At 39.3% G+C, this 25,548-nt stretch overlaps 1 protein-coding gene across 1 annotated transcript in view; it reads left to right on the top strand.

Annotated features, from left to right (window-relative positions):
* LOC149784818 (uncharacterized) overlaps positions 1-22,178 on the top strand; it is a 50,648-nt gene extending 28,470 nt beyond the window's left edge. The window contains exon 2 of the mRNA XM_089933059.1: positions 16,802-22,178. Coding sequence (XP_089789185.1) covers positions 16,802-17,323 — 522 coding nt within the window. The 3' untranslated portion in view covers positions 17,324-22,178. The remainder of the gene's footprint in view (positions 1-16,801) is intronic.
* The last annotated feature ends 3,370 nt before the right edge of the window (positions 22,179-25,548 follow it).

Raw genomic sequence — 25,548 nt, forward strand, 5'->3', positions numbered from 1 at the left:
CATTGAAGTAACTTCTTACCATAATAATCTGTTCATGAATACTTTACAAGAGAACATTCGTGCTTTGCCTGTGGAGTTGAGAGAACGCATTTACCGAGAGCTGGTCAAAATACAAGTGAAACGTAAAGAACAATTGCATCCGTTACGTCACCGGTGTTTGAACCACTGGTACCTGAAGGCTATACAAGGACTGATTCAATTGAAAGTGTTCCATCGGACGGACATTGATGAGCGATCCTCTAGTTTTAAAAAGGATTGGTTTGGTATGGACGATTCTATCTGCTACATCACTGTAAACTTACTGCATCGAATTCCAGAGGAAGAGTTAACGAATTACCAACATCTTCAACACAATGTCAACTTAGTGAAAGAGGAAACTTCTGAACGAATTGTAATGTGTAGATTAGTGACTCAACGATTTAAATTCGACACTGAAGTAAAACCATGTTTGTGCAAAGAGTACATTTCTTGTGTCAGACCAAAGAGGATTTAGTATGACCTATTCATGGATACTTTGCTAGAGAACATTCGTGCTTTGCCTGTGGAGTTGAGAGAACGCATTTACCGAGAGCTGGTCAAAATACAAGTGAAACGTAAAGAACAATTGCATCCGTTACGTCACCGGTGTTTGAACCACTGGTACATGAAGGGTATAAGAGAACTGATTCGTCAGAAATTGTTTCAATGGTCAGACCTTGTTCAATACTTCCAGGCCCCCGATGATTCACGTGTTGATCATTTTGGTTACTTCGAGATTCACCTAGAGCAACCCATTGAGGAAGACGAGGTAAAGGATTACCAACATATTTTCCGTGGAATCTACTTAGCGGAAGAGGAAACTTCTAATCGAACTCTGACGTTTCGGTTACAATATGCAAGATTTACATTCCCCACTGGAAAACGAACATCACTGGCTAGAAAGTACGTGTATTCTTTTCGAAACAAAGAGACTATAAAAACAGGCAGCTATGCCACGACTTATGTCGTATGTCATCCAACAGATTCCGTGGAAGGAACTCAATGACCATATTCAAACCGTGGATCATTACCATCGATTATTACAAGAACTTTATCCATTCAATTTGGGACGACAAGTGGTGTGTGTCTTAGTGACTTGTTTTCTGGGATTTCGTTTACCAGCCGATTCTTTGTGGACTCTTTACGATCAGTACTTACCACCTCCATGGCCTTAAATGGTCACGAAAAACTCCTTTTGCTCAAAGCCTTGCGGTTTCATCTGGATACTTCTCGACCTCAACAGGAAAAAAAGATTCGTCAACTTTTAGCTACCCAAGACGTGTATGACGATGTGTGTGTAGCTTGTGACTTACACCCTCATTGGACAGATGTTCGTGACTGGAAAAAGGGGGGTTTTGAGGCTTGGACCCAAGAAGTGGCCCAGTATGCACAAGAGTTGTTCAAGGAAAAAAGTTACTTTTCAACCTGTGTTAGTGACGGTGCCAGAAGAACCCGTCACCGAGAACAACCACTCGCTTCAGGACAGGACTGTCATGGACATTCCTGAAAGGTCATTCCGGGAGGACACTTGTGTGACAATACCTCATGTATAGACTGTAAGAACATTACACACTGTCCCTAGGACATCTTGGTTACCCAAAACATGTTGTACAGACACTTGTTTATATTCCACTTTGATCGCTTTGCAGTGTTTTATATTCCTGTACATCACTATTTGGGTTGTATGTATTTTTGTCTTTCGTGTTCATATTTGAAACATTCAATAAACGTGTTCTGAAAAAAGTATATAAACTCTTGTCTTGTTTGTTTTTCGTGTCACAAGTGACATTTCTCACACCATGGCTACCTCTGCTGTCTCTGCTCCCTCTTCCTCTACTGTCAAAGTCATCGACGAACACTTAGATCGTGCCAGTTGGGAGGCTTTGTATCTTCGCCATCCCTTTAACAGGCTCATTGCTGGACCTAGCGGTTCAGGCAAAACCGAATTCGTCAAACGTTTGATCGAACATAAACATCATTTGATCGATCGGCCACCTCAACGGATCGTGTGGTGTTACAAAGAGTGGCAATCGGCGTACAGCCTTTTGCGAGAAAGTCAAGGCGATTCCATCGTGTTTGTGGAAGGCATTCCTAAAGAAGACGACGGCATCGTCTCTGACTCCCGTCAAACCCATTTGGTCATTTTCGACGACATGTTAGGAGAAGACGAAGAAGAAATTAAATTGTGGTTCACGCGCAAAGGGCATCACCGTAATGCCAGTGTCGTTTACATCACCCAAAATTTGTTTCAACAAAGTAAAGCCCATCGCACCATCAGTCTCAATGCACATTACGTGGTCTTGTTTAAAAGCCCTCGAGATAAATCGCAAGTGCAAGTCTTAGCCAAACAGTTAGGAACGCCTTGGCTGACTCAGGCGTACGACGATGCCACTCAAACGCCACACGCCTATTTACTCGTCGATTTGAAACCTACCACTCCCGAGGATTTGCGATTTCGTACCCACTTGTTTCACCACTGGTGCCAAGACGGAGGGCCTGTCCTGTACTCGTCTCCGTCCTCGACTTCATTTCACTCCCCATCAAAAAATCTATAAAAACCTCAGACCCTTTTTCGTCTGTCTCACACTCAGTGCGAACATGACGTCCCTTCAGTCGCATCTTCCCGTCAAATTGATTCGTGCCTTGTATGGCATCAGTCGAGAAAAAGATCCACAAACACGAGCTCGTGTCTTAGAAGCTAGTCTCAAAGAAGTCTTACGATGGTTTACGGTGACGGCACGTCAATTACTCCAAGGAATCATTCAGATTCCTCATCAAACCAAACGCTTTTTCGATCGAAACAAAGTCGCTTTGGTCCAACTGGCCGATCCCCGGATCGACACTCAAACCAAAAAACAAATCATTTTGAAACCTGGAGGGAGCGGTACTCTAGGAGGAGTCATCATTCGCTCACTCTTAAGATGGGATCCTAATGCCCCCAAAGTTATCCCTAAGACAAAAGTTCAACGAAGCCCCAAGAAGAAAAAGACCAGGTCCCCAAAGAGAAGAACTTCTCCAGTGGCGGGACCCTCCTCTTACCAGACACCACCCCGAAAAAAGAAAAGAAGCCCCCAGAAAAAGAAACAGAGAAAAAGTCCTCAGAAAAAGAAAAGTCCACAGAAGAAAACTAGACGCAAGAGAGGCACTGCGGCCAGGACGCAGCCTTACACTCGCAAACCACGACCTGCCACAGCGGTGACTGTGTCTCCGACAGCCTCACGTTTATCCACTTCTCCGTTGATGTCACCAGGAACTGAAGAGTACTTGGAGACGTTAATCACACCAAGAACATCTCCGTTGATGACCCCCAAAAGAACTTCCCCAGTGGCAGGACCTTCCAATTTAGCGGCAGTGGCTGCTGCTCACAAATTACCTTCTCCCAAAATCAAAGTCCATGAAAGATCGGGCATGTTACAAAGTTTACTGGATTTGTCCAAGCAAGAACTGACTCGATTTAGTCCGTTACGTACCCCTGCACGACGTGTCATGCCTGTCATGAAGTTGATACGCCGTAAAGACAATCAGTGGCGACGCGTTCCAGTATAAAAAAGGCCTGTGACCAAGTAGGGTATCAGTGTTCTTTTGGTGCTCCTAAAGACTCAAAGATGTCACCCTCCAGAAAACCCCAAGGAAAGAAAAGGAAAGGACTGCCACCACGTTTAGCCAAACATGGGGACCTGTTATCTGTCCTGTCCAAAGCTTCTCCACCCCTACGAAAAAAACTCATTCAAACGCCCTCCAAAGAGGTCATCGATACCGTGTGCGAATGTTGTTTGAACGTTTTGAAAGGCACGATCCCTTTGTCCAAACACCAGAAACAATGCTTAGGCAAACATCGTCACGTTCTTCGCCAAATGGTTCAAAAGAAAATTCCCATTCGTCAAAAAAAGAAGATGTTGGTTCAACGTGGAGGCATTTTGCCTCTCTTGTTAGGCCCCATACTGAAAGGAGTCTTGGGAACCATGTTGGGAGGACTGATGGGAGCAAGATAAAAAGGCCTTCGAAAGTCCCAAGATCTCAGAATCGACCCCTGACAACCCCATGGAAGGACGAAAACTAGCTTTAGTGCCTTACAAACGATGGATGGAATACCATCGGTGGCAAGAACAACGCACCCCGCATTTACCTCCCAATCCCAATTTGAGCGAGATGTCCCAGTTACAACACGAATTGCAGTCCTTGATGGATCGCCAAGATTTGTCCGAAACAGAAAAATCGCAAAAGTACGGTCAACTCTTGCAACGACTGCAACTCTTTCACCAGAAAGCTTTAGACGAAACAGCTTTACCCACTCTAAAAGATTTTAAGACCTTGATGAAAAGTCCAGCACCATCATCATCATTACCACCACTACCATCCCCAAGGGTCACCAGAGATGCTACCCCACAAAGACCTGAGGAAGAAGATATGCGCGAAGTGTTTCAAACACCGTCAGCAGCTCCCATTTCGAGTAAGATTGCAGCATCCTTGTTGACCCCGTCCCCCACACCCCAACGAGAAGAAATGAAAGCTTGGGTTAAAAAGATGATGTCCACGCCTCCTTCGACAGAACTGAAAAAGAAAGAAGGGAAACCAGAAGCGAAAAAAGAAAAGAAAACCAAAGCCATTCCATTGCCACCTCCACCTCCACCACCACTACCTTCGACTTCTACTCCCGTAGCCCATCGGACACGTAAATCCGTTTCCAAACCACCCTTTCGTCCCACCCAAAGTAGCATCACCGAAGAGTGGGTGACTTATTAACACGCCAACACAAAATAAAAAATGGAAAAAGTCTTAGCCAGCATTTACTACGATCCCTCGCATCCTGCAGGTTACGCAGGAGTTCAAAAATTGTATCGTGCTGCCAAAACTCGACTGAAAAGTCTCCGTTTACCTCAAGTGCAACGATGGTTACAAGAACAAGCTACCTACACTTTACACAAACCCATTCGACGCAAGTTTGCCAGAAGTCGCACCCGAGTGGAAGGCATCGATCATCAATGGCAAGCCGATTTAGCCGATGTCTCTCATTTGGCCAGCTACAATCGTGGCTACAAATATTTGTTTTGTGTCATCGACGTCTTTTCCAAATTTGCCTGGGTCGTGCCCTTGACTTCCAAATCGAGCAGCGAGTTAGTGCGAGCCCTGCAACGGGTGTTGAAACAAAGCGGTCGTCACCCTCTTCGATGGCAAACGGACAAAGGCACCGAATTTCTGAACCAAGCTTTCCAAAAAGACTTAAAGAAACGTGACATTCATTTTTTTACCACCGAGAATCCCGAAACCAAAGATAGCATCGTGGAACGTTTTCAACGTACTTTGAAAGAACGCATGTGGAAATATTTTACGCATCACCACACTCTGAAGTACATCGACATCTTACCGCACCTGGTACAAGCGTACAACCAATCTTACCATCGAAGCATCGGACGTGCCCCGCAAGACGTGACTCCCGACAACGAAGTGCTGGTGTTTGAGCGTCTGTTTGGTACGTCCCCGACGAGGGCTGTCCCCGAGAAAAGTGGAGAGTTGACCGTAGGAGATTGGGTGCGCATTGGCAAAACCAAACGCACTTTCGACAAAGGTTACTTACCTAACTGGACGACCGAATTGTTTCGCGTCACTGGACGAGTGCATGGCCGTCATCCTACCGTCTATAAATTGGAAGACATGAACGGAGAAGTGCTCAAAGGAACGTTTTATTTACCCGAATTACAACGTGTCACCAAAAAAGAAGACGACGTGTACGACATCGAAAGCATTCTCGAACGGAGAACCCGTAAAGTGGGCAAACGACGTGTCAAAGAAGTCAAAGTACGTTGGAAAGGATATCCACCCAGTTTCGATTCTTGGATCGACGCTTCGCAAGTCATCGACTATAAAAAGAAGAAGTGACTATCATGCCCTTTCACTCAGCAGACGCAGCTACGTCGACCACTCCTTCTTCCCCTAGTTCTTCTGTGCAAGATTTACAAAAACAATCCTTGTGGGTGTGGTGTGGAGAACGTGTGCCTAAAACGCAAATCGTCTTTTTCTGCCAAATCTTCGTGGTGTATTGTGTCATCGGGGCAGCCATCGCCAATTTGAGTTTGCAACAAGGAGACAAACAATTGTGGACCATTTTATTGAGCAGTTGTATCGGTTACCTGCTTCCCAATCCCTCCCTGAAATTCTCCTCGAACGGGAACGTTGTGTCCAGTGCCAGTGCCAGTCACCAGTCCAACCACAACCAGAACCCCATTTTGGGCGGAGACACGCCTCTGACGTCCAGTAATATCCCCTCGGACAGCCACAGAACTCTGGAATTATGAGTCACCAAAACCAATTTTACTTAACCTTACCCAGTGACAGTTCCATGGAGGTGTTTCCCCACAACACGTTGTGCTGTTACACGGCCAAATTACCTCAAGCCATCCCCTTAGATCACGAAGCCCATTGGGAAGTGGCTTTAGTAGAAATGATTCACCCGACCCAAGTCCTCAATGTCCTTCCCAATGAAAATAAATTTGATGTGGAAGTTCATGACGAGCAAATGCAACAGTGGATGGATGCCCATAGCAAATATGACAAGAAAACCCGTACACCAAATCTAAAGTGGACCACCTATCACTTGTTCATTCCCCCAGGCTATTATTTTAGTGGTCAACATTTGGTCAGCACCATAGCCACCAGGTTTAATGGTGTGTTTCTGAAAGCTTTGGAAAGTGTCAAAAAAAGTGTCACCCTGGAGTACCACAAAACAGCTCGTCGCTTCCTGATGAAATTTCCTGAGGGGCCCAAAATCATGTCTTTCTTATTTTGTCCTGAATTGTTTGACATGTTGGGCGGTGACATGGAGCTGAGGAAGAAAGTAGAAAAAGAAAAAGGTGAATTACCAGTCATTTCTGACAACGATTCTTTTGCCAAGTATTTTCGTACCCCGGTAGAACTGAACCAAGGACTGAATTTGATGTTCGTGTACTCCGATGTGGTGGAGTACAACGTGGTGGGACACACCTCCGTACCGTTACTGCGTGTCATTCCTTTCAAAGTGGATTCTGCCGCAAACGCTGACGAGGAAGGTGGAAACACTTACCACGTCCACCGTGAATTTGTCCATCCTCACTATTTGCCTGTCAGCAAGTCGTATTTGGACACAGTCAACATTACTATAAAAGGAGATTTGGGACAAAATATTCCATTCACCAAAGGAAAAGTCACGGTGAAACTCCATTTTCGAAAACGGTTCTCTCACGACTCGTAAGTAAGTCATGTATCCAGTGTACCGAGGGGTTGCTCGACAGCGAGGACACGGTTTAGGAGACATGTTAAAATCGGCCTTTCGTTCGGTGGCCCCGGTGTTGAAACCGATGGTGACACGCGGATTGCACGCTTTGAAAGATGCGGCACTGACGCAAGGCAAAGAATTTCTCCAAAATGTCATCATCGACAAACAAAACCCTAAAGAAGCCTTCATGAGGGCAGGCATAAATGTCTTGCTGCAAACGGGTAAAGACATTTTAGGCCGACGAGACACACCTATAAATGCCCTGCACGCTACCGAGTCAGGCATTCAGCAAGGACAAGGCAGAAAGAGACGACGCAGAAAACACCCTTTCACCAGACTTCAAGCGAGAAAGGCCAAGAAAAGAAGAACCGTTCGAGACTTAGACGTTTTCGATTATTGAAACATAGAAAAAATGATGCACCGAGAGTCTTGCGCCTGTTCCAAGACGGAACTGGATCTGTTTGCCATGCCCCCCACCATGATGACGATGCAAGAATCCCAGTGGGTGGAATTTCACCCCGTCTCCTCATTGACAGCCTCAGCTCCCATCGAGTTTGAAATCAAAGGACAGCCCGAAGATTACATCGATCTGAATAGCAGTTACTTGTACTTGAAAGTCAAAGTTGTCGATGAGGACAATTCGACCCTAGATGGCGATGAGGTAATAGCTCCCGTCAACAATTTCATGCATTCCTTGTTTAGCGGAGTGGACTTGTACTTGAACAACAAACTGGTCAGCAGCAGCATGGATACTTACCCATATCGAGCGTACCTGGAAAATCTCTTGACGTACGGAATAGATGCCAAGAACACTCATCTCAATGCCTGTGTGCTATGGGAAGCTGACGAAGCAGGCCAGTTTGAAAGATTCGAAACTGATGCAAGCAAAACACCAAACAATGACGGATTTGTAGAACGAAGAGACAAAATCAAAAACGGACAAAGTTTAGAACTGATGGATCGTTTACATCTGGACATGTGGTTGCAAGAGAAATATTTGCTGAACGGGGTGAATGTTCGCCTGAGACTGAATCGTAGCAGTGCCGCTTTCCATTTGATAGGTACTACTGTTTGCAAAACTGTCATCGAGGAAGCCAGGCTCTACGTACGCCGTGTGGAAGTGTTACCTAAAGTGGGTAACGACATCAGTCAGACGTTGAGCAGAACGACCGCCAAGTATCCCATACGACGCGTGGAAGTGAAAACGTTCACCATTCCCAAGGGACAGCGATCCATGATCGAAGATCATCTGTTCCAAGGACAGCTACCCAAACGTTTAATCGTTGGTATCGTCGAGAATACAGCCTTCAACGGAGCTGTCGAAAAAAATCCTTTCTACTTTCAACACTTTGGTGTGTCCAAGATCGAAGTCAGTCGCGATGGCAAGACCTTGTGTACCCGACCTTTCGAACCTGACTTTGAGAAGAAGAATTACTTGAGATCGTACTTGTCCCTGTACGAAGCCACCGGCCAGTTAGGAACCAACACCAGTCACGGCATTACGTACGAGGATTACGCAGGAGGTTATGCTTTGTGGGCTTTCGATTTCACTCCAGACCAAGGCAGCGACGAGGGACATTTCCACCCTATAAAATCTGGTCAAATTCGTGTGGAACTTCAGTTTGCAAACCGAGACCCTGATGTAACGGTGAACGTCATCCTGTATGCCGAATTTGATAATACCATAGAAATCAATAGTTTGAGAGAAGTCATTCTAGATTACTAGAAAGCCATGGAAGACTGTTCTCCCTCTTTACCTAGTGGAGAAACTTTGGAGATGGAATGTGTGGAAAAATAAGAAGTGATCATGATGAAGTCGAGATGGCCAGAACAAGAAGCCCATTTAGTCTCCTGTTTTGCCAAACACTTGGTCGACAAAATGACGGAATTGATCAAGAAAAATTGTTATGGATGTCAAAACGATCATCCCAGTCAAATTCAACACGATAAATGCCTGATGTTGAGTCAAGAAGAAAAATTGGACGAGTATCTGGACGAAGCTTGGAGTCTCATCTCGAACAAAGACGTGTTGCACCAGTGGTATAAAGACTTGCGTGAACATTCTTGTCCACCATTAACCACTCAAGAGATCCATCGTATCGAAGCTCTCCTAAATCAGAGTGAGGAAACAGAACGAATAACCGTTTATTCGTCAGACATTTTCAAGCAAAAAGTCAGGATCGAATTGACGACTTATTATTACCTGTGAAGAAGAAAACAACACAAATGGATACCTGGGAACTTTATTACCTTTTGAACCACAGTTCGTATACGGCTTCTTGGAATCCTGTCGTCTGTGCTAAAGATGAACTCCCTCATCGCAAACCTAAAGACCATCAAGCTTACGTGATCAACACGGACGACAGTCATCTCCCAGGAACCCACTGGGTAGCCGTTTACTTTCCTCAAGAAGGATGTGTGGAATATTTCGATTCGTACGGATTGCCCCCTTTGGAAGACGATATCATCGACTTTATGAGAAGAAATGCTCAAACCACCCGATTCAATAATGTGAAATTACAAGGCACAGATTCCTTGGTGTGTGGACAGTACTGTGTGTATTTTCTGCATCATCGCAGCCTGGGCTATTCCTCAGAACATTTAGTGACTCATTTCGATCCTCGTTCTTCTGCTAGAAACGATGTGAAAGTAGATCGATGGTTTTGTGACCAGTATGCTTATCTTTTGTCTCAAGCTAGGAAACGTAGTGTCCATCAATGGCCTAATGATTTCCAACAGTGGAAATCACAATTTCATTCACAACGTTGTCAGCCCTGTTTAAAGTAGATTGTCCATTGAGATAAAAATGTTTGTGATTTGAAAAAATTGTTTGATGTTATATTGTTGGATTATTGTTAAAAATGTTAGAGTTGTTGTTTAGTGTTAAGTGATTTTTGAATAAAAAATGTTGTGTTTTGAAAAAAATGCTTTTGTCTTTTGTTTAGCTATAAGAATGTTGGATTGATGCTCTTTCATTTCTTACTATCCCTCTCATGACACTCACTAAACGTTGCGACTCGAAAACCGTGTGGGGATGTTTTCCTTCACGTCCGCGCTTTGACTTTAAGAACCGGTTTGTTCCCAGTCTAACCATCCATTGTCGACTCATCCTCTTAAGAAGATGTGCTCCAAACTAGCTAAACTCAACGAAGCCTACGTGAATTTGCATAGGGTCAGACACAGTCTGATACCAAAGCCAGAAGAAATAGAGAATGTGAGAATGTTAAAAATCACTGAAGACCTGATAGAAGAGCTCTTCAGAGAAGAAATGAACAGGGAAAAAGAAGAATGGACAGAGAAGTACAGACTTCAGAGACAGCAGCAACAGCAGCAGCAACAGCAGCAGCAGCAGCAGCAACCTGAAGCTGACAGAGGCTTTGTCGATTGTCGTATCTTAGAAACTAAAAAGAATGCCATAGCAAACAAAAAAAACAGCCCTTTTCAGGGCTACCCAATACTCTAGAAAAGAAATAACGATCCATTTGCCAATGTGTGTAGGTAGAGTAGTGTGAAAATAAACACTAACTCTTTTTCAAAAAAATGTGAGGGTATGTGTTTGTGTATAGGATTGTGTGTTTGTGTGTTTGTAAGTGATCAAGGAGGTTGGTGTGGATAGTAGATTAAAATGATGTTTGTTTTTTTGGCTGTTAGAGGTGTATATTTGGAGTTAGATTGGATTGCTTTGCGTATGTGGATAGTCTATTGGAGTGATTTATAAAAAATTTTAAAATAGTGATGGGTAGCATAAAAAGTGAGTGAGTGTTTCTTTTAGGTCCGCGCGTTGCTGTTTTTTTGTTTTTTTTTTGGGTCACGATCTAGGTAAGATCAATTTTATGTTATTAGGGGATGTTTTCCATCACGTCCGCGCTTTCACTATAAATTGAAACTCGCTGGGCAGTCTAGCTACCCTTGTTGATTGATCAACACAGCCAGAAGAATGACTAGCAGAATAGTGAAACTGTTAGAACTCCAGATGCACCTGGAATATGCCAGGCGCATAGTAAACGAACTATCAGCGGAGGCTATAGTAGAAGAAGCAAGAGTAAAGAAGGAAGAGGAGGAGAGAAGAGAGAGGGAAGAAGAGGAAAAGAAAAGAGAAGAGAGGATGTCGTTCAATATTCCCGAGACAGAGGATTGGGGTGTTGAAGCGAATCATCCTCCCTCTGCGCTCCCCAGAAGAAATGTGAAAGAAGACTGGGGAAGAAGATGCGTGTGTGGCGCCAGGCCAGGACGGTGCAACCATTAGATAGGTGCATCAGGAGTTCAAAAAACAGCCCTTTTCAGGGCTACCCAATACTCTAGAAAAGAAATAACGATCAATTTGCCAATGTGTGTAGGTAGAGTAGTGTGTATATAAACACTAACTCTTTTTTAAGATAGTGTGAGGGTATGCGTTTGTGTGTTTGTGTGTTTGTGTTTGTAAGAGCTCAGGTATGTTTGTGTGAATAGTAGATTATGGGTTTCTTAGCGTATCTGAAGAGTATAGTTAGGGTTATATTATATGAAATGAGAAAAGTAGGGGATGTTTTCCTTCACGTCCGCGCGTTGCTTGGTCATGATCGAGGTAAGATCAATTTTATGTTTTCAGGGATGTTTTCCTTCACGTACGCGCTTTCACTATAAAACTAACAGTGTTGGTCATTGGAGCCCATTCTACGGAATAAGTAAACAAGAAGATGCCAGCAGCTTCAGCTTTATACAACGATCTTATGGGAAGTTGGTATTGGATGGTGGATGGATTGAGTGTAGTAGAAAGGGTTGAACAGGAATGGAGGTATGCAGTGACAAAAGACTTCGTCTCAAGACAAGTAACCAGCCTCCACTTATCCGTAAATATTGTAAAAGAAATGATAGAGGATGAGGAGAAGAGAATCAGAGGTTTAATTAACCCACCGTATGTCAAAGTGGGTAAGTTAAAAGAAGCGATAGATCATGTGACGAGTGCAAGGTGCTTTCTAGAAGACATTGTAGAATGGACAGATTGGTGTTTCGCGAAGTGGGGGTTAGAAAAACTTAAGAAAGCTGAAGAACTAATGAGGAATGTGCTGACCGAAGAGGTCAAGAAGATCAAAGAAAAGTGGTCCAAGGAAAGAAAAGAAGAAGAAAATAGAAAAAAAAAGGGATGAATTCGAAAAACTGAACACAAACTGGATGAAAATCCAAGAGAAGTTCCGGGCCATGGGCCACCCGGACTGGTTGCCGGAAACAGAAAAGAAAAAGAAGAAAGGAATGATGGACAAAATAAGAGGATGGTGGAAGAAGTTAAGAAGTTAAAAGAAGAAGAAGAAGAAAAAACCCAAAGGCCCTTTTCAGGGCCAGCCATATTTCTCGAAAAGAGATAGCCTTTCCATTGCCTACCCCTTTTTAAAAAAAATTTAAAAAAAAAAAATCCCATGTTCCATTTCCCTTGACGCTATACAGTCCCACCCTGTTTAAATTCCCCTTGACGCTCAACAGTCCCACGATTTTTCTCCATGTTAATTTCCCTTGACGCTATATGTTCCCACGATTTTTCTCCATGTTAAATTTCCCTTGACGCTATATGTTCCCAAGGGTCTTTTTAATGATAAGTCCCATTGACGCTATACTATCCCTATTCACTACTACTGGTGTGCAAAACATTCATGATCTCAGCTGGAATAAAGTGTTTTGAAATGCAGTATGAGAGTCTGTTACGCATTAAAGCTCACAGTGTTCAATACTAAAACTTGAAGCAGTAATGTTAAATTCCAGAGGGATAAATGCATCATTATACTCATTGAATTTTTACCATGTTATATGTGGATTACTCTTTTTCTGCTCGGATTACTCTTTTTGTCTACTTGGATTATACGTTTTCCTCGCCAGGGGTTAGCATGTATGGTAAGGTGAAGTTTTTAAATGTTTGCATGCCTCGATACAGATATTCAGTATGTGTTTCCGTACGTTCTCATAGCATGGACTTAATTTGCCACTCGAAGTATATATATATATATATATATATATATATATATATATATATATATATATATATATATATATATATATATATATAAACTAACACAATAACTAACTTCAACGTGAAATAATCTTTTTTAAAGGTGTTTCAGGTTAGTATATGATTCATTGTGATTTTGTCACTGTGACGGTTTTTTTGCGTCTGGATTCATCAACTCGTGTTTTAGATCTCTTTGCGCAATCATCCATTAAAAACTTTTTTCTTCATGTTCCTGCCTTGTCCAACCACAGTCAAATACACTTTGGGTTCCATATTCTTCGATTAGTATACCCAAACATTAGTCCTTGAACTTAATTACCAACAACCATTTTTCTAGCGCTACTAAACAATGGATGTTCTTTCGGATACTAGCTGGTATCAAACTCATCGATCAAACTTCGTTGTGCCGTGTCTGAATGCACATCATCGGTGGCACAATATATTATCAGCGACTCAGTGTCGATGTACAGTATCTCGACCCGATCCTGATAAAACGGCTTGATCTTTCATAGTAAAACTCATCAAATAACATGTTCGACAAGTTGAAAACGGATGATCCAACATTGATTGACTTTGTCAGCGTCAGTTTTGATTTCTTACTGTCAGTTGCAACAAGTCAACGATATTTCTGGATTCAAAGGCAGGGTCAGCGATGAGCCATCGAAGCTTATCTTATTCACTATCACGGACAAGATCGATTGTATTCGTTTGTGCAGATTCTCCATTGTTGTTCCAAACACAACATTGTTCATAATCTTGAAAAAAAAGCCTTTGCCAAAGTCGATGTGGTCTCATTTTGTAGATTCGTATTCATCTGGATATACAATGCCATCCAACAGTGCTCGTAAAATTCTTGGTTCCACGCATTCCCAATCGTAGATACAGCTGTAGGTTTAGCGCGTGTAATACATAATTGTGTTTGGTTCTACATCGTGGTTCCAGTTTCGTATCTGGTTTCCTTGCGTCCGGATTCATCAACTGATAACTGGACAAACACATACCAGGCCCGAGAATCATTTCTGGTGTCAGTGGATAATATTCGCTGTTCGTCTCGTGCAAATGCTCACTATATTCTAGACTGATACAGATAAACAGTCACAAAAAAAAACAAAAAAAAAAAAAACATATGACTGCATTGTTATTAAAAAAAAAGGTCATTATACGCTTTTGTTTTATAAAAATATTAAAGCTTTATTGCAATAAATAATTTCTGATATTTTGTAAGTTCACTATTCAATACTTAGAGTTGGTAAATTAACTCCATGTTATAAGAACTATACGGAAATATAGATGATTTCACGGTGAAGTTAGTCCTGTGTTAGATTATATATATAGAGTGGTAAATTAATTCCATGCGAACGCCAGATCGGCCGTGTAAAATTAAATGGGTATGGAAACATTTAAAATCTTAACCTTACCTCTGAGAAGCATATAATATCTAAAGAGCCCCCACCCCCCCCCGGACTCCGGTAATACTTATTTTTCCTGTATAATCTCTACATTTTTTTCTCAGAGCTGAACAAGTCATATATTATCCTGAAATACCTTTAATAAAGATGATTTCAGGGTGACATTAGTTGTAGTGTTGGGTTTTCCATATATATATATATATATATATATATATATATATATATATATATATATATATATACTGACGAACAGTGCGGAAATGGTATCTAGCTAGCGCTTTCGACTCTTTAATTGGTCTTTTTCAAAGGCAGATACAAACCATAAACAAGACAAACAAATAAAACAGAAAAAAAGTTATGTTAGCGGAACTTTACATGCCTGTTTGTACAGGAAATCAAACTTTTAATTTTATTATGTTTCAACTAGTGTATTTCAGCTTGTTGCTGATACTGGAAAATATTTGTACTGACCAAGAATTGGAAAGCCATAACGACATATGTTATTTTATGTAATTTTATGCAAGCGCAAACTATATCCGGGATATTTCATTATTATTGAAGTCATAGGCTATTAATTTAATTTATTAAATGTGTCGACTGAAAAAGATAATTTTATTTGTGCACAAATAAAATTATCTTTTGCAGCCGACACATTTTCTTTTAAATAATTATCTAAATTTGCTTAGATATATTGATGGAATTTCAGTCCTCTAACGGTCTTGAGTTAGGAACACTAATTACTAAAATTAGCACATGCTTCTTTGATGCGGAATTTAAAGCACATGTTTCAAACACATGCAGGTCCAGAAAATGCCGCGGATCATGTCCTTTCCTCTACGCAGAAACTGACATCCAGGTTTCATCAATACTGATAAATATAGGTCTGATCATGAGCACTAAAAAAATTTAAGTTCTTGAATTTTTAATATCATGGTGTTTGCATAGGTTTACTATGGGAACTTAAGGAAAGGTCACGGTTGACAAATGCCAGTACTTGTCTTAAATATAACGTCCACTTTTAAAATGTCGCATTTTTTCTTCTTCAGAAACCCATCATTATATAGCAATAGGTTCAATATTTCATCATTGCGAAATCGTCTGGTTTTGATGCCTGAAAAATTATGAATTGTGGTCACATTCAATTTAGTACATGTATACTCTCTTAATACCTTTGCAGCTTTTCCAGTTGATGCTATTAAAACTATCCTTTTTCCACCGATGAACAGTTTATCAATAATTCTGCTGAGTGTGAATGTTTTTCCAGTTTCAGGACAGTCGTTAAAAGTAAATTATGACCATTTACTGCGATCTTGTGACTTAGAACTGCTGCTCATCCATTTTCTTTATAGTTAATATACGGACAAGAATACAAACACAAAATGTATAACTGTTTAAGTGATTACAATAAGTATTGACATGTATTTTCAATCAACAAGTACGTTTCAGGATTTAACAATGCGCTATACAACAATACAACCACCAATCAACAACAAATTTACCAGAATCAATATTTGTTTTTGCCGCCAATATTAAAACGCATCACATTGTACATTAACGATATTTACTGCGGACTCGAGGTTGTTCAAATCTTACCTTTCCGTCAATGGTGAAATCCAAGACTAACCGAATTCAAACGACACTTTGGGGACCAAAGGTTGTCCAACCGTCAACATCGGCGAACAATTATTGCATTTTGTCCAATATGTAACAAACTGAACGAAGTGTGTCGATCTGTTTGGAAAATTAACTATTCTTTGTTACGACTGGCAGAATTTGGAAATTAGCAGACGCAAATAGGATAAACTAGCAGGGTTGGAACTACTTAGGGGTGCGACTGATGTCTTCTCTTGTGTTGTAGTGTTACAGATTGCCCCCCACCCACCCCCCCACCCCCCCGATTTATGGATGGATACTCCTAATTTCTTTGTAACGAACCCCTGTGGTTTATTTCAGCCGAATATGTTGTGAAAAATCGCCGATGTCACAAAATACGAACAGTTGTCCTATGAAGCATGAGCATAGTCAAATCAAATAATGAAAGCCGAGAAAGTACGAAGTGTCATGAGATTGCCATTTTGAGCAGAAATCTTAATCTTTGTAGCTAGCAGTGTCCGGTGTTGTTACTAAAAGCAAAGCTTTTGATATATATTAACAGAAGCTGGAAAGAAAGTCAAGCAAAGTAGTGATATTAAGAGGAACATAGGAATATCGGGTCAGGGGATTCACACGATGATGCATACTGGAGATAACCCATTCAAATGTGGAGTTTGTAATAAAGATTTTATAAACAGCCATTACATGAAGAGGCACATGACGATACATACTGGAGAAAAACCATTCAAATGTGAAGTTTGCAATACAATGTTTAGGCACCCTTTTTCTTTGAAGGAACACATGAGAGTGCATACTGGGGATAAATCATTCAAATGTGAAGTTTGTCAAAAAATGTTTAATGATAGTAGTAACTTAAAGAGGCACATTATGGTACATAGTGGAGAAAAACCATTCAAATGTGAAGTTTGTAATAAACGGTTTCGTAGTAGTAGTAATTTAAAGAGGCACACGATGATACATACGGGAGATGAACCATTCAAATGTGAAGTTTGTGATCAAACATTTAGGAAGCATGACACTCTAAAGCGGCACATGATGAAACACAAAAAGGTGTAGTCTTTTTATTTAGTATGCATGTGAATGCTTACAGGAGGTAAAACATTCAAATGTGAAGTTTGTTTTTAGTTTTAGTTTTACTTGAAATGGATAGTTTAGGTTTTTATTCTTGCAGTTACTTTTCATTCCTATGTATTAAAAGAGTGTGCCAGCATGGTCTTACTCAGATTAAATGAAATATAATCATTGTTCTAAAATTTAATTCTGTTATTGCTTAACAAAGTCTTGTCAGACATAAAGAAAACTTCCAGATGAAAATTTCTGATCGCTATGGACCTTTTATAATGGTGACAGGATACTAAGAGTATATAGGCCTATCATAGCAAAGAATACTGTGTACAGATTTTTGTTCTGACATGTACTGTTTTTATTGTGACATCACAACATGTGATATTCAGCCTGTCTGTACTAAATATCAGCTTTAGGTTGGCCTTGTTCCAAACTCACCATGTACATAATGGTTTTACAGTGTGTATTTCTTAGGGCATGTGTATAAGAACCTTTCAGGAAATGTTTATGTTAGAGGGTTAACCTTCCAAGGAATGTGGATGGTTGAGGATCAATATAAAGTGAATAAATGCTATATAATGGTATGAAGGGTTCTTAATAGATGCGTACAGATAGGTTCCAGGTGGTCAAATGGCCTAAAGAGTTTAACTTGACTGTTCACTCCATCTCACATAAATCTGCATTAAATGATTTGTTTAAGTCTCTGATTTGGCCAACTTTGGTACAAGATAAAACTTGAATGTAAATTCCCATGGTTTTGAGTTCTTAATGGGGGTCTTTGGGGCAGGAGCATCAGTCCTAATTAGCCTTGATTTGCCCCATGCACAATTTATTTCCTAGCATGCGCTGTCAGTAAGAAATCACTGTTTGCTATAGACTACTGTTCATACCTTATCAACCAATAATTTTGCACCTGTACAAAATCAATATGACTGGGCAGAGCTAAAAAGTCACTGATGTCATGCTTATATGGATATAACTGAATCAAAAGATGGTTTGGAGATTATCTTTGAAATTTATGATAGAGGAAGAGGATTTCAGTTTTGACTTGACTGGATTATCTTGTGATCAGGTATCAGTGATCCCTTGGTTACATATCAACATAACATGTGATTTTAATGGCAGTAGGATCAATATAACATTTTAAGTACCATCTGTTGCACATGCTGTATATAGTTGAAATCTATGTAACCACTTTTGAGAAATCAAATATTATTATTAGTATTATTTTGTGTAGCTGAAGATTTTCCATTCAGAGTGAGAAAAACTCATACAAACCTCTTCCTGACATTTGAAAAAAAGCTATAGACCCAACCAAAATCTATTTATAAATATGACAAGCTCATAACAGATGGTTTCACTTTTGTATTTGATGAGGTTAGAAATGATGCTGTTCTTGTGGAAAACAAAGGACTCCAGGCCTAAGGAATGTGCATTAGGACAGCTGTTCTACTTCTGTGTTAGGTTTGTTAAGGATAGAATATATCTGGCTTAAGTGAGAAAACTTCTAGAGAAAAGAGGTCTGATCTTATTAAGTTTGTTGAAAAATTTGATATGTTAGACTTTTGTGGCACAAGGCCAGAAACCATCAATTAGTTTCATACAAACAGTTACAAAATCTTTGATATCATAACAATTAAATCATAATCAGCTACAAAAAATTCATGGTGATCTCAGTGTTTGTTCATAAACCCTTCATTAAGCATTTCAGTTTATCTAGAGAACAAAAACTTTCAAGCAAATCTGTTTGGTGAGTTTTATCATCTGAGGCTCTGGATGCTGAAGTAAAGCTTAATTTTTGGTTTTGTCTATTCTACTGTTAATTTGGAAGAAACTGTATGTGCATTGGTATAAAATGAGTTAGAATACCTAAAAATGAATGATGCTAATTGTAGAATAAAAACCATGGGTGATTATAATGGCCAGATTGATGAAATATGATAGTGTTATTGGCCTACTTCAGGAATTTAATTATACAGAAGACATAGACATGTCAAGATGTAAGGAAGATAAATAAATCCCTATGGAGAAAGACTTCTGCATAAGCAGTAGAAACGAGGTGATAGACAGCAGAAATAAAAAATATTGTAACTCATGAATATTTTTACCAACTTCTTATTAGCTATTTGTTTATACATAATGTATTCACTTCATCAGCTCATTTTGTAAAAATAATAAAAATGCCATTGGCAATTTCCTGTTTTTTTAAAAAATATTTCCTGCCTTAGGCCTCGATCTATTTAACGTGAGCAAATATGTCATTGTATATCATCAGCTGAATTGAAGTGCATACTGTCATCAGAATATGCAACATTAATTGCAGGATAAATATCTTCAATAGATGTGATTGTATTTACTGTGCATTAAACATCCTTTTATTTTTGTTCATCATTTTAGATAGAAGAGGAATTTCTTGTTATCATGTTTTCTTCATTATTTTATTTTTACTGTTTTGTGCATAAACTGAAGAAATCATCTGTAAACAATGCAATATATATACATCGCCCAAAAGTGCAAAACCACAGGTTTGCCAAGGCTATAAACTCGATCTCTAGTTGGAGTGATTGCAGTTAATATGCAGTTTGATATTTTTAATGACTTGGCAGTAGTTACCCCTGATATAACGTCACTATCTACTACAAAATGGAGGTGGAAGAAGTTTATCTTTAAACATGTTAACAGGACACAGGTTGTACATTCCACTTATCTCCTATTTTCTGAACCCCTGGTATTATTTCTAGGGTTATTGCCTATTTTAATGGAAGCTTTCAATTAGCCTTGAACAATTTAAGTGACGTTATTAGAACCTCAAATGATACTTAAGTCCACATATGGCTCTTACAAGTTCAAAAGTGTTACTTTCATTATTTCCTATAGCTAGTTTAATAAATATTTTTGTAAATTATGATAACGATGAAATTGTTTGTCGCAGTAAAATGAATTTAAAACTGCCTTCAGCAGTGCTAAATGTAAGGACTGCTATCAGCAGTACAATCTTTAGGAACTGATATGATGAGCAGCGTAGACTATAGGATTTGCTATTCAGCAGTTCAGACTGAAGGAACTAGTTAGCAGTGCAAAATATTTTAAAGGCTGCTATTCTGGAATTTAGTGAACTATTTAGAATTCTGAAAAGCTGCTTAAAACGAAGATATGCAATTTTGAGATGAATTAATAACTTCATTAACAGCTAAAATGGTTTATATATAAATTACTTCATCAAATAAATTACAATGGCAAATGGGTGGTCGGCATTTCAAAATAGTTGCTGTTGCTGAAAGACGGTTGAATGATAAATAGAGGCATTCAAGGCTTTTGCCGGCTTTTCGGAAATTCAAACTGCTATCTGTAATGAAAGAGGAGCTCAAGTCAGGTACTCTCAATGCTTTTACAACAGGCACAAAAGAAACACCATGTACTGGGCAACTTTCTCCAAAATACAATTCCTCCAAAATAAGAGCATTGTTCAAATTTTGTAAATGGTTATTAAATTCGTCTATGTTAGTGCATATTATCGGGCTTCATAAATTAGGACACGAAGAGAATGGCATATGCGAAGACTTATAAAAAAATTTCCAGTATATCCGTGTTTATGTTGACTACATCTTCAAATATCATTTCTTGCACCAAATGACAGTATTCAACTATTTGTCGTAACTGAATCCATTAGGCTGACATTTTACTTTATTCGCAAACCTATCTTGATATCTATATTTTGACAAACTGTTGTTTAAGAGCTCTACATCAGTATCACATGACATGTGATTTGCAGCTGAAGATCTGAGACTAGTAGCTGAAGATTTCTGACATGTCCAAGGGCCCTGTGATAGCATCACCTCATTCAAGATTTTGGCAACAAAGCTGCTGTCTGCAAAGTATTTAAAAAACATAATATATGCAAAGTTTCAGACTGTAAATTCTAGCAGCCTATAATTCTTACTTGTTGCCAGAACATGTATCTGTTAATTGCTCTAACAAATCCATCTAAGTGTGGTGAAGTTTGGGGAGTAATGTAACATTGCAGTCTGGATATCCAATCCACAAACATGAATCATGCACGCAGTACCAATAGAAGTGCAACTCAGAGCGATCACATGCAAGGTGAACTAACTATTTAGGTTTGGTGCTCTCTCTCTGTCTCTGTCTCTCTCTCTCTATATATATATAGAGAGAGACAGACAGACGCACATACCTGCAAGTTTTCCTTAACTGTCTTATTCAACTTTAAATTGGCGCAGCTTTCCAATTCAGGTGGGTGATTTACCTGACTACTTTTACTTTACACCTGGCAACTTTAAAAGATAAACGTGAAACCCACAGTCTAATTTGGCAACTATCTCTTCGACTTTAATGGAAGGCACTGCAGCTGTATATTGTTAGGTATGGATAACTTACTCTTATATGTGGGTCAGGATGGGTTATACTGATTGATAATTAATTAATCTAAATTATTAGGCTACTTACATAATAAGTTCTAGTATATTATTCGAGGATGATAAGTTGGGTGTGGGGGAGTCTGACTGAAATAAAAATGATATCACGTCTTTATATTCTGTTCAGTAATAAGTTTAAATTCTTTTAATTTCAAGTACACTTATTTCACGGAATTTATTTTAAGTTGGACAGCAAAATATATTGATTCGTTTTACCATTTTCTATTCTGATAGCAAGATCTTTTGTAACATAGTAAATTTCGTCATTGATTTCAATAGGGACCCTGATATTTAAAAAAAAATCATCAAACGGAAGCAATTCAAATCTTCATCCATATCATCCTTTAAGATGTGTAATACAATGCTTTAATTTTTAATTATATACAAAAGCAGCAAATAAACTGAAACACATACTATAATAAATTGGACATTACATACATACATACATACACACACATACATACATACATACATACATGCATGTGTATTCATGCATACATACATACATACGTGCATGCATGCATGGAGATATATATATATATATATATATATATATATATATGGAGAGAGAAAGTGAGACTTGAAAGTTTATTAAATACATGCATCGAGCACATGCTGGGGCAGATGATGGGTTTCACATTTAGACCTATCAGATCTTCATATTTATGGTATTTGGAATTGTATAAATTACCTCAACAATGCTCTTAACCATCTTTACTTGCTGATTCAGCTGCATCCATTTTCATTTTATGACTGTAAGATCAAAACTCACCCATTTACATTAAATTAGCTTAGACGTTATTCCAAAAAGAACGATCAAGTTACGCACTCCTTAAGTGAAGGGAATACCTTTATGGAAATAGTCTACATATACGTGGCCTTCCTGGATATTCTCAATTTATCCTGAACTATAGCAAATATAAACATTTTAAATCAAACAACTATTTTAGCGCTACCCACATCTTGTACTCCACCATCTTGTTCCAAGGTCACACCTACACAAAGCAGGTGTGGGTTCTCGCCACGATAACGTGTTCCGAGTATCATGTTCTGGAAGTTTGAGTGTTGAGAACGGCACCAGAACATGCACTGGTGTGAAGAACAGGCCTCTTGAATGCATCCTGAGATAAAATTACTCGTGAGTTTCGAGATTCAAACATTTGGTGCTGTTAACATCGTTGTTGGTTGGGCAGGGACCTAACTTGCTCGTGTTGAGGTCTGTGCTATTTTGACTTGTCCGATTATCTGTATTCCTTTGATGTTTTTATACTGTTAGCCGAAAATATAACTTGATTAAAATCAGATCTCCACTGGCTAAAGTGAAGATCTGACAACGACCGATTAGGGTTCATGCTCTGGTGACATATGTTATTATTATAATCGCTAATTTTATCAGCAATCAAATAAAGTCTTATATACTTTACGTTTGGGAAACTGAGCAGAATAGGTGAAGAACATAGGTGAATGCATATCGATTTTATTCACTTTCAAATTTCTTAAAGTTGCATTTCCATTGGCTAACTCAAAGGTCACCAGAACATGACCTCGTAGCGGTCGCTGTCAGATCTTCACCCAGGACAGTGGATATCTGATTTTAATCAGAATGCATATAATCAGGATATCTTCTTTCATTTTGGACTTTACTTCAGACAATTGAGATTGGCTGCTAAGGATAAATACTATCGATATGCGTTACTCTTACCTCGTGGTGATGCTGCTTTACATGCATGCATGGGTAATTCAAAACAGCTGATGAATACACAGGTGTTCTGTTCTGACAGGGATTTATACTAAAAATGTGTGTTCTAAAGGATTTAACGCTGTGGATCATTAGAAGAGGGATTATACTTACCGTCTGGATACAAAGGTTAGTCTAAATAAATTTATTAATTAATAGCGCGCGGTCCGATCATCCAAAGTTACATAGCACGGACATCTCAGCATGAGTGGTGCAGAATAACGTTGGTCTCCGCCGTCAGTCAAACAAAAAAAAGAAAGGTGGAGAACAACTTGCTGTCTACATGAAGGGTTGACCATTGACCTGGATGTCAAACAATTGCCTTACAACAAGCATGTCGTTCGGATCAAGAATGGTTAGATAACATTGTACATTGATGACTGAAATGTTTGTCCGGGGCAGTACCATAGGAATAGGCAATACATGTTTAGAGTGACATCGCGATTGAAGTAGGCGCCTGTTATCATAAATACGTATTTTTTCGACACGGATTCCTTGAAGACAGCTGATAAGGAAAACGATCCAGTTCTGAAGTTGTGCTCAGAGTAGTAATTTGAAGACGAAAATGATGATATGTACTGAAGAGGGACTATTTAAATGTGAGTTTTGTACTAAAGTGTGTACGGAAAGTAGTAATTTAAAGACCCACATGAAGATACACGCTGGGGACAAACCATTCAGATGTGAAGTTTGCAATTACACGTGTAGGCACAGTAACGATTTGAAGCGGCATACCAGGATAAATACAGGAGAAAAACCATTCAAATGCAAAGTTTGTAAAAGACGTTTAGGTCCATTGATGCTTTAGAGGGGCACCAGAGGGTACATAGTGGAAATAAACCACACAAATGTGAAATTTGTAATAAAATGTTTATAAGTAGCTGTAATTTGCAACTCCACAGAAGAATGCATTCTAGAGATAACCCCTTGAAATGTGAAGTTTGTGGTAAAATGTTTACGGATAATAGTCATTTGAAGAGGCACACGATGATACATACCGGAGATAAACCATTAAAATGTGAAGTTGTGATAAAAGGTTCACATTATACAATAGTTTGGAAAAGCACTCAAGAATACATTCTGGAGAAAATCTGTTAAAATGTGACATTTGTGCCAAACTTTTAACAGATAGGAGTCATCTGAAAACGCACATGAGGATACATACTGGAGATAAACCATTCAAATGTAATGTTTGTGGTCAAATGTTTGTCCAGCATAGTAATATGAAGACACATGAAAATACATACGGGAGATAAACAGTTCAAATGTAAAACTTGTGATAAAATGTTTTCATGGAGGATTAGCTTGAAAACACATATGAATGTACATACGGGAGATAAACCATTCAAATGTGAATCTTGTAATAAAATCTTTAGTGTCCCGGCTGTACTTTTTCCATCGTATACTCTGGAAAAGGATGGAATACGATGGAAAAACATGGAAAACCCTGGAAAATGATGGAAAAATGAAATATTCTGCAGAATTTAGCATGGAAACCCTGGACATTGTGCATGGAAAATGCTGGACATGCCTGGAAAATGCTGGACATTTTGGACTTTGAAATTTTTCAGCATGGAAAACCCTGGAAAACGATGGACATTTTGGACTTTGATTTTTTTCAGCATGGAAAACCCTGGAAAATGATGGACATTTTGGACTCTGAATTTTTTTCAGCATGGAAAACCCTGGAAAAGCATGGACAGTTTAGACTTAGAAGTTTTTGGATAAATTTCAGCATGGAAAACCCTGGAAAAGGATGGACAGTTTGGACTTAGAATTTTGGGGATAAATTTCAGCATGGAAAACCCTGGAAAAGAACTTAGTCAATTTTCAAGATTGGTACAAAGAATTATTTTGAATTACCTAAAGAAAGAGCAATCATGACTAAACTGCGCTGTAACACAGATTTTTGAACTTGAAACTAAACTATTATTTCAAACCTATGATAAATATATACTGAGAAATAGAGGACACAAGTCAAATAAACAAACTAAACCATACACACACACACTTGACCCCTGCTTTAAAAAAACAAACTACAAGTG

The sequence above is a fragment of the Sinohyriopsis cumingii genome, chromosome 14, assembly GCF_028554795.1.
Source record: "Sinohyriopsis cumingii isolate HCF-2022 chromosome 14, ASM2855479v2, whole genome shotgun sequence".
NCBI lineage: Eukaryota > Metazoa > Mollusca > Bivalvia > Unionida > Unionidae > Sinohyriopsis > Sinohyriopsis cumingii.